Genomic DNA, 14,796 nt, shown 5'->3' on the forward strand with positions numbered 1-14,796 from the left:
ATGTCTCATTTTATTTCAAGATATATTTTGAGACATTTAACGTAAATAAAAGATTATGGAACTTTATATATATGGCGCAAAGTACGCAAATATGCAGGAAGTAGTAAATCGCAGATATAAATGATTACTTTCTCAATAAAATCATTTCTGAGTAGATATACAATAATAATACATTATTATATATTTTAGAATTCACCGCTGCCATCACATGATTTAAGTTTTAACTCCGCAAACTTTCAATCGTCACAAAATTAGCATAATACCAACATTTGAGTAAATTCTGCCAATTGCAGAAAAAAATGTAAAAATCAATTTTAAACTTGCGATGATATAGCAAAAGTAGTTTATCTTACACCATAAAACTGACCAACTAATTACCTTCTCATTTTAAAAACTTAATAATAATTATTTATATTTCACGACTCTGTAATTTTATATGTAATTTACAAAAATAATATATGAAATAACCAATAACATGTTATAAGTATACAAAAAGCATTTACTGCCTACACTACATAGTTGTGTGCTGGATAGCTTCGTACAAAACCATTATGTTACACACCACAATAGGTTATAACATATATATATATGTACACGTTAAAGATAATATGTAGTGGGTAAGGATAGAAACTCACGCTTGAATAATTGACATAATTAACACGATTGAATTGGATGTTGTTGACTTTATATTCTACACGTATGTACCTACTTACATTCCATGAATTAAACGTTATAACAGAACTATTAACTCGTTTGTGTTTGTAACGTCGATTACATTCTAACATCTATTTATTCAAATCAAACATGGCTTTATTTTTAATACTGAAAAGGTACCTTTTAAAGTATTTAAAATTAGCACATTTTTATCATGATATATTTTTGATGATAGATAGCATTAAAAAAATAACAAAAAATGATATAATAACAATAAACTCTATCGATTTCATAAAGGAAAAATTTCTTAACTTGACTATATTTTTAATATTTAAGTTAGTACGCAATACTTTTATTAATTTATTTTTAATAAATCGATTAGTTTTACTCACGTATTTGTTCCATACTATTATTATCTACGATTGAACTCGGGTTTTCTCAAATTATTGCTGTTATAAAACCACAATTTGACAGCTATTTATGCATCAAGTTAAACTTCGGACCCCCGAAGACCGCAGATCCTATTTGATGTTCCATTTCATCTCTGTAAATTAAATAAGAGTAAGTGTTATGGATATGAAAAATGTTTTATTCTGAAATTGCATTGGAATCGAACTGCTCTTACATTAGGTTGCTTAGGAAGAATTAGACATGCACAAAAAATATGTACATAATATCTATACATCATGTAGACCATTCCATCAGGTGGACCGTCAGCTTGTTTGCCATTCTAAGTTGTATAAAAAAAAATGTAGAATATAATTATTTGTTTACAAAATACGTACTAGAGATGCTTAGATTCAGTATAATAAACTCGCGCATATTTCAACATTTTTGTACTGATATGCCACGCATTACGTAAATAAAATCTCTCCAGAATAATATTATTTACTTTAATTTCATAGAAAATTATTAAAAGTTAATTTTAAGAGAGCAGTTTCGTACTTCAATATGATCTTTTACAATTCTATTATGTTAATATCTACAGAATATCTAGATAATGGACAACAATGGACATAATTTTACATTAATAAATAAAACGGATGTGCTACTTTTAACTGTGGGTTTTCATAAGAAAATGCGGGGTAAATAACAGCAGATATATTCCACTTCTGCAGTCCCCGGCTAAAATTAAGCACCTGACTTAGCTAAGGTAAATTAAAATACCTAACTAGTAACCTTTTGGAGACAACAATAAAGAGCGTTTTTGTATATAAGTCGAAAAATATTCATCATTTCATCAGCTTTATTAAATTCAGCGTTATAGAAAGGTAGAAAGTGAGAGACGTTCCTATTTATTAGTTTTATACTCAGATGAAAGACACAAAATACCTAAATTTAGATAGAAAGCTAAAACGTAAAGCTGATTCGCTCTAAGCTTTCGACACGGTACATTTATACTTATCTATATTTTATTATTTCTATTTCTTTATTTGTAAGAAGCAATACCTTTTTCGTCCTTTATCTACGTTTTTCTCCTGCCTTGAGGCTACTTTGTTATATTTTCAGTAGTTTTCTATATTGTAATATGCATATTTGATATAATTATAGCCACGAAATAGATAGTTACCCATTTAATAAATTAATTAATAACTAATTACTCTAAAGAATATAATTCATATACCTAAATATATGAATCAACGTATTACTTTTTTCTAAACTAGGTAAACAATATACGTAACACGGTACATCTAGTTTTTAAATTTGCCCTGTCTGTTAGTAAAGTGTTTTATTGGGGAAAAGGGATTATTAGTATAACGTATACGTTACATTTATTAACATTATTGAATGCACTCTAAAAATGTATTCTTTATGTCATGAAGTTTTATTTCAATTTCTTTGCTATGAAATGAAAAGAATGGACACAAAAGTAAAATAAAATACCTTTTTAGTTAAAAGTTATGCCACCGTATTTCGTTTCTTAAAAATAAAATGTATAAATGTGCTTCCAAGTAACGACTGTAATCGCTGATGAAGTTAAAGGCACTAGTTGTCTTTTAGCAGTTTCGTTTCGTATTAAGCAGAAATTAGATTGCATTAGATATTTATACATTTATGAATTCTATTAATATTATACATGTGAAACTTTGTAAGAAGGAATGCATAGATGTATATATATTACTCTTTCATTCAAAAACTACTAAACGGATTTGAATGGTAAATAAGTAGGTTATATCCTAACTTATAACAGAATACTTTGTGTACTAATTCACACAGAAAAACCCGCGGGATACAGTTAGTATAAAATAAGTCTGAATTTTTATATATTTGGAATAATAAACTAAAATCTCTTCTAGTTAATCTTCTAAATTATTGACCTGAATATTATTTTCAAATAAATAACTCATGAAATTTATACCAATTATCTAAACTCACATTGTTACATATATACTTGAACATGGTAGTAGATCGACAAATACACGCACTTATAAACACATTAATTTTCTGGTCTGGTCTGGTACTCGTGGTAGTGGAAGCTGACGAGACATATAATTAGGTGGAGTGAAGCGCCGCGGCGGTGGAGTGCACGCGGGGCAATTCGACGACCCTTGAGGAGAACTCCTGTATCTGCTCGGAGACGAACCACTGGAAGGTACTTTTTTTGATGGATAATAATGAAATGATAGCCCAACCTGCGCTGTCGGTATACAATGAGAAATAATAAGTGAGAATGAATGCACGTCAGTTGGCCCATTGTGACAAATTCACCAAGAACAATAAATTTATTTATTATCCATGATGGTATACATGGGGGACCGTGTGGAAGTTAACCTGATAGTGTATCTTGTTGACAATAGAGCCGCTTGTTCCCATTACTAACATTTTCTTTCCCCAAATATGCTAGGTATCGTTTTCGAAAGACGAAACGCGGAATATATAATTTATTCCATTGTATAATTTATATAACTGTCGGCTGAAGTTCTCTGAAGGAATACTTAAAACGTAACAGTGACGTTTTTATTCTTTCTTTATTATACTTTCTAAATTATGCATAGCATGCCATAAAATTATGCTAATTAAATCTTATACAGACGTATTGAGCTAAGGCATAATTGTAATTACAATTGCTACGATTAATAAACGTCCTTACTAATATTAAAAATATGAAAACGAATTCGTTTGTTTGTTGCCTTAACGCCTTAACAGCTCAATCATTCGTCATTAAGTTTAGTATAAATATAGTAATTGGGATAGCGAAATATCCAGTCTATTAATATTTTCTGGTCACACTATATTTTTTAATAACTAAGTACTCCTAGCATTTTCTATTAGTCAGTAATATTTATATTTTTTATTACTGCTAAAGGCCTAAAACGTAATTGCGCCATTTTTGTTTTGTTGTGGCCCCGCCCACCAGATGAAAATGTAGTAACCGCAAAAATAAATTAAAATAGACGCCGCAAGAACCTCAATTTATTTAAAACTAACCATGTCTTACACAACTTGCCTTGATATTATAAAAGCTTTTTATTGATAACAGATCAAACTGCACTAAATATTTTCATACATAATTCAATGGTGTTTTTATTAATACTCTAAACTTTTTCTATATGAATATATAAAAATTCCGAATCGAAATTGAATTAAAGCCAAATTTAAAGTCTCAAGCAAACCTATTGAGGAAACTAACTTTTTTAAATTATCTCAAGTAACGTAATAATACACTGGTTTAGAAATTAGATGATTTATTTAATATTTTTTTTTGTTTTTGGGTTTTATTTATACTATAATATAAATGTGCAATTTGTAAATGGGTTTAAATGTCTGGATGACTGTTACTTAATCTTACTTAACAGATATTAATGAAGTGAACCTATTATAGATAAACACATGGTATTAACAATCACTATTAGTATTTATATACATAGGACACTTTTTTTTTAAATTAAATTACACGTGTAACAGCGTGGGATACAGAAGTATTAGAACAAACTGAAGTACCTATCAATCATCAACTTCATTCCACCTAAAAAACTACGCTTGTATATTCTCAAAAATGTCAAAGGTCATAAACATTCTCGTCACCGGAAAGCGAATAGTTGCAAAGGGTTCGACAAAAGGTAGACACATCCAAATAGCGAAGTGGTCCGCTGACTGTCAGGTCCATATCAAAGGGCCAAAATGGCGACCCCGCTCGGGGCACATTCCGTAACTTTGAAAATCACATTTCACGCTCGAACTGAGTTGATGACGAGCTCTAAATTTGTGATATGACACCAGTTGCTGACAGGAATAAATACGAGTAAGATGAAATTAGGATTTTTATATACACTTAGGTATATTGGAAACTCTAATTTCGGTAGGCCATAATTTAAATTTATATGTATACTAGTTTTATATTTTACTTCGTTCTTGTGATTGAGACATATTGATTAAGCGAGATGAAAAGTAGCTTATGTCCTTTTCTATCTCAAAGACTATTCCAAACTTCATGACTCCAAGAGCTAACAGGCGAACAATCGAAATCATTTCCAATCGTCTTTAAAAAGAAGAAGGTTTTTAATTCAGTTATTTTTTTTTATGTTTGTAACCTCATAACTCCATCAATTGTAAACCGATTCCGGAAACTATTATTTTTTTAATGGAAAGTATATATTTTACTAAGTATGTGCTAATAATAATGTAAATATGTGCGCCCATCGATGTCAAATCCTTAAGCCGCCTTCATTATACAAGAACCAGGATTTTCCGGCCTCGAAAATACTGAAATATCCCGGTACTGGCAAGAGATTACAGACTCCGGCTTCTCCTTTCCTTGTTATTTTTCAATTAATTGCACAGACGAAAACAAATATACAAACAAACCTTTGGAAATATCTTAAAAAGTGAAACCGGTCAGTTATTTATTGTAAGAAATTGTGGAAAGGTATACATAAATGTATTTTGTAATAATATTAATATTTGAGGATAGTTTCACAAAAAAAAATCTATCATAATAAAATTAGTATCAAATAAATGGATTCATTGGTCAAAATAAGAGTTAAACTATGTCTATTAAAAATTAACACTGAAAACACTAATATTATATGGACCGAATAAATTCTGTATACTTTATCTTTTAGCTTTTAAAAGAATAAGTATCGAGAGGTTCTTGATATACCGGAACAGATTTGAACTAATACCGGAATTGTATTTGATAAGAGCTCGATTCTGCAAACTCTACATGGAGTACATTGAAGTACGGGCTAAATGTAGTCTATAAGATATTTAGTAAACATAAGGAAGCCTCTACACATATTGAATTTTAATAGGATAAGTAATGTTATTTTATAATATACCTAACGGGGATTATTTAATTGAATCATTAATCAAAATCACGTGGCTACATTAGCTCCATGACTTTCACGTTCACCGTTCATCCTATTATTGAGACTTCATCGTTTTTACAGCACAACAATGAACCAAATTCAAAAGGGGTTACATTTATTAGAATATCCGTATAAAAATATTTTCAATTTTTTTGTTGTTTAAATAGGATTGATAGTCTTGTGTATCATATGAAATTTTAACAATTGTACCTAATTTATTTATAACAATCGTCTTTATTTGTTTGTTTTTATTTATACAGTTATTTGAACTTGTAAAAATAAAGAACAGTGTCATTATTATCTTGTATAGATTTACATGAATAAATATACTTTGATTTGATTTATATCTTAAATGATAATGAATACCTTACATAGGCAAGACAATACTTTTGAGTCAAAAAATCATTCAAAATCCAAACAAGTTAAATTGATAATTTCGGTTACTTTAGTGATCTAAAAAATTATCGATCAAGAGTAGTTTAGATTGAGCGTGTTAGTCTTGTTTATAACCAATTAAGACATCTCTCATGGTCTGTAACATCGAGCCTCTATGATGACTCTGTTACTACTATTTGAAATAATAAACGGAAAATACTCTTCTATATCCCATCTGGCTTATTTAAAACAAATATTATAACCGAAAATTTAGTTAAATTGTTTTTATCTAATTCTGCATTTAGAAATATTTTTTGACGGAATAATATTTATTCTACGTATACCTACACATCTTATTTTTACAAAAAAATAGAGATATGGATTATTAATTATTAGATATTTCATATATATATATTTTGGTACATTGTCCCGAAAATCTAACACTGGCATCTTCAAGTTGCTCATAGAATCGTCGAAAAATTATTACTTTTTGATTTTACCAAGAATAATTTACCTAGTTGAATTTTGCAGAGTATCATAAAAACTGACAATTATTAGAATAGCAAATATTTTACTAATTGACAGTTCTGTTTTTAGGATTTCTAATAGAAAACGTCAATGTACTCCCGACTTTCAGCTTATTGTGAAAAGTGACCTCTAGTGGTGACGATTGAAACTAAAAGTTCCTGAAACCTTCACACCTTGCTATTTATTTCTGTACACGTTTAACTATAATTCTATAGATGTCACTAAACTTCTAGATTATAATTATTAATGAAATACGTAATAGTACAAAACAGTACTTAATAAATAATTTCATAAATAAATCAGATACTGGCTATGGACGTGATAATAAGTCAATGTTTATAAAGATTACTGCAGGAAATATCGTAAATAGATAATCTACCGTTTCCTATAATTAAGAATAGTTCTTATATTTAACAATGAAAATTACATTTTCATACAAAACTGTATAAAGGCAAGAAGAACCTGGGATTTTCATACAAATATTAATAATATACTATGAATATCATTGTGTAAAGTTTAAGGAGACTTTTTTGCTATCAATCGGCATTGCAATGTATTTTGCGATGTTCGTGGCGCTGTTTATGTCTATAGGCGACGGTTACCACTTTCCATCACATGGGCGGTCTGCTGCCATTTTGGAGTATTATAAAAAATATAAATAATATTTTAATAATATTAATATAATAAGGTATAAAATTAATATAAATAACCTAATAATACTTTAATAGTACCTAATTTTAAGGATTTTAAAATAATATGATTTTCTGTAGTTAAACATAAAATGTACTATCATTAGGTTCTAGTTATCTATACTAACTATTACTATAGAAAAACTAAGTATTTAGATACTGTATTATTAAAGTTTAGTATTATAGAGACGTTCATAAATTTGATTATTGACTAACTTACTACCGAGTCAAAACTATTGAAGATAGAAAGGAGATACTTGGAAAAGTGATTCCCTGCGATGTCGTCAAGCAATAGGAAGAGACTTCTGGAAATTTTACTCCAAAGGGGATAGAGGATGAAAGTTTATAAGTAAATCCGTAACTTATTGAGTTGGGGACATCAAAATTGGTATTTGAATTCTCTATTATAGAGGACTGAATACAGCATTAATGTTTTTCGAAGACAACCTTTATTTGTGCAGAAATATTTATATTGAATTAATAAATATTTTGTATAGAAAATTCATAATTTACGAAAGCAAAAATTAATATAACAACGTATTGAGCTCTAAAAGGAATGTACGAGTATATCAAAAAGTAATCGTCAACATCATATCACCAGTTAACTGTCCACTGCTGAACATAGGTCTCTCCTTATTGGAGGTTTTTGCCCTTAGTTGCCACGTTTGGCAAGCGGGTTGACAATTGTAGTTAGACTTTGGAGGCATTTTAAAAGGAATGTTGCTGCTCATCCCTCGATCATTAAGTTCCCTTAATCGCCTCTTACATCATTCACGGGATAGGGAGGGGTGGCCCATTCTATGCCAGATCCACAAAGCAAATTTTACATTATAATATTTTACATTATAATTATGCATATTACTTATAGCTATAAATAAGTGTAAAATTAAACAAAAAATTTACACTGATAAGCGCTTGCGAAGTTATGATATATTATTACAATTTCATTATTGTGAAATGGTCGTAATCGTATAATGACAGTAATAATATATTTTGCAAGTCTTGTTATAATTACATTATCGTACATATAAATATAATTACAATAGATATTTTGTTTAGATGTTATAATCACTATTATCTCTACGTATTACAAATTCTCATGCCAGTGATAAAAATTATCACTTGCCAAATACTAACGCGTCGTGAAACATAGCGGCTGTGTACGCTTGTTGAAAAAAAATATTTATAATTACTTCAATATTTAAAATATGTAATACGTGAAAATATCACTGTTTACTTTGTGAATTAATGAAGACCAATATTTAGTGAGACTTACTTAGACATTACTATTTTATCTAGCAGATAAAATAGCGATAAAAACAATGACAGTAGTCGTAAGGTAATCACTTTTATTTTTTTATATTTTAGTTATATACTTACTGGAAAATATCGAGTGAATTTTTATGCAATCCAAAGAGGAAATGCTTTCTTGGAATATGGCACTCAGACAAAACCTCGCCGATCTCTAAAAGAAAATGTATGTTTAAGCCCTTTATAGATTACCTTTTATTTACATCATCTTTGTATAAATTTTATTCTATACCAATGCAGTGCAGGATAATATAATACCATTGTAGTTGAACCTCTGTAGAAAATGTGAAAATAAAAATATTTTAGATTTATATAAAATTGTGTTATACACATATATCTTAATAACGACAAGAACTTACATAAGTGAATGCTTATAATTTGTGTCGTTAATTGATAAGACGTAATCAAAATAAAATGTAAAATACTTTTTTTTAGATTCTAATCCTCATGTGCACCGACAAACAATAGTAATAGGGAGAACATTATACTGTACTTCATTTTTTGTATCACCCATAAATCTGTTACTGGAATAAAATGTCATATAAGTCAAAATGTATGTAATTTTTAAGTATGTAGCAAATAATAGGTAACCTATTGAAATACTAGAATATATTCTCCTTAGCTACTACTAACAAATATACATATATGATCATATGTGTTTCACTAGCTTTAAATTTTATAGTACAATATTTCTATACAATGCACAAGTAAAAAGTGCTCATTTATATATTTTATAACAAATATAATTTATTTATAGATTCTCTAGCATTTTAATAACAGATTTATTTCTTTTTTACCATTTACAAATATATTGTTTTTGTAACCCTGTTATAACTTATCAAGACTCAAGAGCACCTCTGATATTTGATATCGTCAATATTAGGGAAATCATCAAGTTTAAGCTGAAAGAAACGATAATTAATTATATACAAATTTAGTAATTTAATGAATATGGTAAAATACCTACAGTACTATACTGTGCGAGTGTAGTACCTGTATACTACATAATTAATCAATTATATATAAATTTTCTCATTTCCAGCTTATAAATTTTAATCATTTAAGAATAAAGCGTATTTTTATTTTTAACAATTTTCAATGTATGTAACTGATTAATTTAAAAAGGTTCTAATAGGATACTAAAACGTTACGCCACATATAAATCTATCACTAAAAACTTAATCTATCTTATCTATCACTAAAAAATTTTAAAATATATTCGTATTTTTGCCATCATAATCCAAATTTTCAGTGATACCTTATTAAAAATATATGTAAAATTAACGTTTCATTTCACTAGTAGATAACTATTTGAATAACCAGTAAGAAACATTTACAATTTATAATTATTTTAGAAAATGACAGATAATTGCGACTTTGACAAACTTTAGTGAGCTAAAACTATGAACAACATTATTCCTCAGAAGTAACGACACTATGAGGGTTCCATTGGCGGTACGATATATTTATAAATGTTGTTTTTATGCCACCTTTGTGGTTTAAAAAAATAGATGTCAATACTGTTCATACCTCGGCGCAAGGTCTATCTGGCAAATCCTTTTTTATATTATACATATTATATTAAGTGCGATACAATTACACCAATCACTTGGTCCTTAAGCTAGAATACTCTGTTATTAGTTTCGTAATAACAGAGTATTCTACAGAACAGACAGACTCGAACCTATTCAAAATTTCCTAAATTAACCCTACCGTGAATCGAATCTATCTTTTATTTATTAATGATCATCTTTACATACTTCTGTGCATACACGGTAGCACGCTGGTTTCAAAGACTTTTGACATCTCCCTAAGATTATAACTTTACCAAAAATAATACACAAATCGTTTTATTGAAATAATACAGAGTCAGTATTCGGTTCTATAATCACATTAATGAACTTATTTACTACTTATCAGTCACGGTAAACTTACGTATTATATTATGGTAGTATTATAAAGTTAATACCTGGTGATCTAAATATAGCCTAACTATAAATGGATTAGCGGATAAGATCAAACTTTATCATAACCTATGATCAGATTATAAATGACACAATATCTATTTTTACAGACAGGTATTTTTACAGGTTTATTTTTTCCATTTATGTTTACGGCTAGAAACAGTTTGAGTTTAATACTATTAGGGTACCTATACTAATCATAAATTATGTGTCGAAAATTTTTATATATTATTATATTTAATAATAACTTTAGATTGTATTTTAATTTAAAAATTGAACTTTAGAAATCGACTTTTATAAAATTTCTGTATGACCAATCTGTAAGTATATTCTTTATAAATAATTTTCCGAATCGGTTTATAACTAATAGATTTATGAGGTAAGAAACATAAAAAATGTACTATATGTATCTATATAATATGTATATGCAGGACTATATTATCAAGAGACACATTGTACACAGATGAATCATATCCTAAATTAAAAGATTATAGGATACATTTATTCTAATTGATGAGAACAAAGCAACGAGTTTTATTTAGAATAAAACGTATTACACTGTATAAAGTAATAAATATTATAAATATTTATGTGCTTTTATTAAAATGGCAAGGATGTAAACATCTATCCAAAATTTACAATATATCTATTTTCTAAACAATATAGATATATCGTAGATAAGAAAAGTAATAACAGCGATATTAAATATTATAAAAGCTATCATCATCGAACTCATCCCATGAAGAATTTATTACTTACCATACATGTCAAAATTACCATATATAAATTTTATATCGTAAATATTTTTCTAAAATATAAATATTATGTTGTAACTGTAATATAATATTATTATATTTTCTTAAAATATTTACTTACTTTTTAACAATCTTTTATTCAGTAGCTTTTTTATCGAAATTTTAATGTTGTCTAGAAATATTGTTCTGCAATAACACAATACTACATTTTTACATATAAATTATTATCTCTATGTGACTAATATTGTATTATGTATTAAAGTAAAATTTTTAATAAATATATATTAAAATTTTATAATATTGTTGACTTTTATCACTGCAAAAGAACAATTATCCTATTCATTATCCTTAATATTAACACAGATAGTATTATAATATAGGTGGCGTACGGTGATAGGTAGTGTTAGTACTATGTACATTCTGTAATACATATAAAAATAAAACGAGTAGAGAAGGTACAATTGTTATTTAACAGACAACTTTCAAATTCTTCCCAATGCCAACCATTATGAGCATCTACTTAATTTTTTTTTTTTTAAATAAACGAATAAAAACAAAGTCACTGATGGATGTCTACGGAGATGCCCGCATTTTCTTTCTTTATAGCATTTTTTTTTTCTTTTTATATTATAAAAGGAATGAAAGATTCAAAGCATTTGTTCTCTGATTAATTCTGTTTTATTATTGTTGCAGCTTCGATGTGGAAAATGGTGGAGGCGCGGGCGGCGGCGCGGGGGGCGCACGCTCGCCCCTCGAGGGCGGCTCGCCGTCAACCGCGCTCGTCCTTCAAGCCATGCCGCAGCGCCGCGAGTCTTTCCTATACCGCTCAGACTCCGACTTCGAGATGTCGCCCAAGTCTATGTCAAGAAACAGTTCGATTGCCAGTGAAAGGTAAGTGTGTCTTAATCCTAAATACAAATGAATTGCGGTAACCTTAAACAGGTAGTTGAGCCAAGTTTCCAAACTGTAAATAAAATAAATTGTTTTTAATGACTCATAATTGAATTTATACAATTACTAGCATTTACTCGCGATTTCATCCGCGAGCCAGGGTACGTTCACTGACCGGGATAAAAAGTAGCCCATATATCATTCTTCAATCCATATTTATATTCCAAAGTTCTTAGTGATTGGTTAAGATGTTAAGACAATATAACGTAACAAACAAACTCACTTTCACATTTATAATATTAGTAAAACTTAAAATGCACTACTTACTTATGTACATACCACTTATTTACCATTACTACAATAAATTTATATAAATTCAAATTATTAGCTATTCACCAAAGTTATATTATCATTTATGCATTACTCATTATATTCCTTAAAGGTAAATATAACCGTATATATAAACTTAATTATCCCTTTATTAAAAAATACTAATTTGTCTAAAAAGGTAATAAATGAAAATTAATCAAAGATTTTCTGAAATGGACTAGACAGCATCAATTGCAAACTACCCGTTATAAAAGTTAACGATAAATATTCAAATATTATGTAATACTTACAATGATAAAATATTGTAGCATTAATTAATACTATTAGATCCAATATGAGTAATTATAAACAATTCGTGCCATTTTTTTGTGGCAAATATTAGTTTAAAATATTTTAATGTGGGTAACCTTGCTTTCGAGAATCCTACATTATTAAGTTAATAAAAAGGAAGGTACAATTTTTCAACCTAATAATTTAAATGTCAATTTTACTGTAAATACCTTTCTATAATTTACCTGTCACATCTTGGTATAATTACCTGGTTACGGTTACCGTGAGTCAGACCAACACTGTAAATTATTACCTGTTCCCTGCGTCATTGTGCTTATGACGCTGGTATTCGCATGTTCTTGACATTTGCGAAGACAGCTTCCATGTTGCTATGTTACCACTCTGGTAATATAAGTATATATATAATCCTGCAAAGGTGGGTTTATTTATTTTTCCTGTTTCTGTTTGTAAATATTGATGGTATTCACTTGCCTATATTTTTATTGTGAATCAATCTACATATTTGAGGTCATAAACAAAATATTATTGATTTAAATAATTAAATGTAAATGACTGTTCACATTTTTATTGTTCAAATTAAAGATAAACAGTTTATGGTTCCGTTATACGTTTTAGCGTATTCACTTTATATTTTTTTACTTTTCATTAGATTAATCATATATCTACATATCGTTGCTATAGTATACATTAAATCGTATGAACCTATTCTAATTCTAATTATTGTTGAAAAAAAAATTAAAAATATATACACAATTCTAAAATATATTAAGTATTAAGTACTTAATATAAAGTAAAATACAATTATTACAATCTATTATGATATCGAAAACATATACAATTTTTTTGTTTTATGTAAAAATAAATTTATGTATTTCAATTTCAACAAAACATCTATGGAGTTATATCTATGTAAGTGCATGCAGGGTAGTAAGGAAATAATGTGTTTTTTAAGAGAGTTAATAATTGCAATTTAACGATTATTAAACCTCTTAATAACAGCACTGCACGATCTAGATTCAATATGTTCCACTATTTCTATTTTAATTTACTTTGTTATTTAGTATATAAGATTATTTTTATATAGTAATTTATCTGTTAATATCAGTCAGTTAGAAGTCAATTGTACGAGTATGTAAGTTTTCAATCAGTTGAAACTTACGTCACTACCAACATCATCTTATCAATTTATTCCGCAATACAATTCAACAAAATGTATTTTCTATTAAATATATTTATTAACGAAAAAAAAAACATAATATTTAATTCAAGTATATAACATTTTTATTTACGAGTACAATGTCAATAACATGCGAAGCGATATTTGGGAACAACATTCTATTTACATGGCTCGTAATATAGCTATTAATATTAAGTACATAACATACACTATTATTGATAAATATATATGGCATACAAAATATACTACAATATATAATACAAAATATAATAACACATAAGAAAACATTATTTCATTTCGTATTTTTTAAATATATACAGGATAGTTGTGGAAAAGAATACGTAATCTAAAAATCATTGATTATATGTATACCTGAAACTGAACAACTTTTTTATTGTTAAAAGTTAGTACACATTATATTTTAACAGAACGAATTTCTCGACTGAAGTACACGTAAATGAATCCAGTTATTGTAAAACTTTCTTCATTATCAAAATCTGTGGCTAAAAATCAAAATTGTAA

General features: G+C 28.0%; 1 protein-coding gene across 12 annotated transcripts in view; it reads left to right on the top strand.

Annotated features, from left to right (window-relative positions):
* The window catches only part of LOC113511544 (cAMP-specific 3',5'-cyclic phosphodiesterase), a 547,503-nt gene that overhangs the window by 425,940 nt on the left and 106,767 nt on the right, over positions 1 to 14,796 (top strand). For 10 of the 12 annotated variants that reach the window (XM_052897791.1, XM_052897822.1, XM_052897825.1 and 7 more), the window contains one exon: positions 12,279 to 12,476. In XM_052897791.1, coding sequence (XP_052753751.1) covers positions 12,279 to 12,476 — 198 coding nt within the window. Of the gene's footprint in view, positions 1 to 3,151; positions 3,248 to 8,702; positions 8,895 to 12,278; positions 12,477 to 14,796 lie in introns of those variants that run through there. The other 2 variants (XM_052897794.1, XM_052897834.1) reach the window with 2 other exon arrangements.

This window comes from Galleria mellonella, unplaced genomic scaffold (genome assembly GCF_026898425.1).
Source record: "Galleria mellonella isolate WM207_F2 unplaced genomic scaffold, CSIRO_AGI_GalMel_v1 utg117, whole genome shotgun sequence".
Classification (NCBI taxonomy): domain Eukaryota; kingdom Metazoa; phylum Arthropoda; class Insecta; order Lepidoptera; family Pyralidae; genus Galleria; species Galleria mellonella.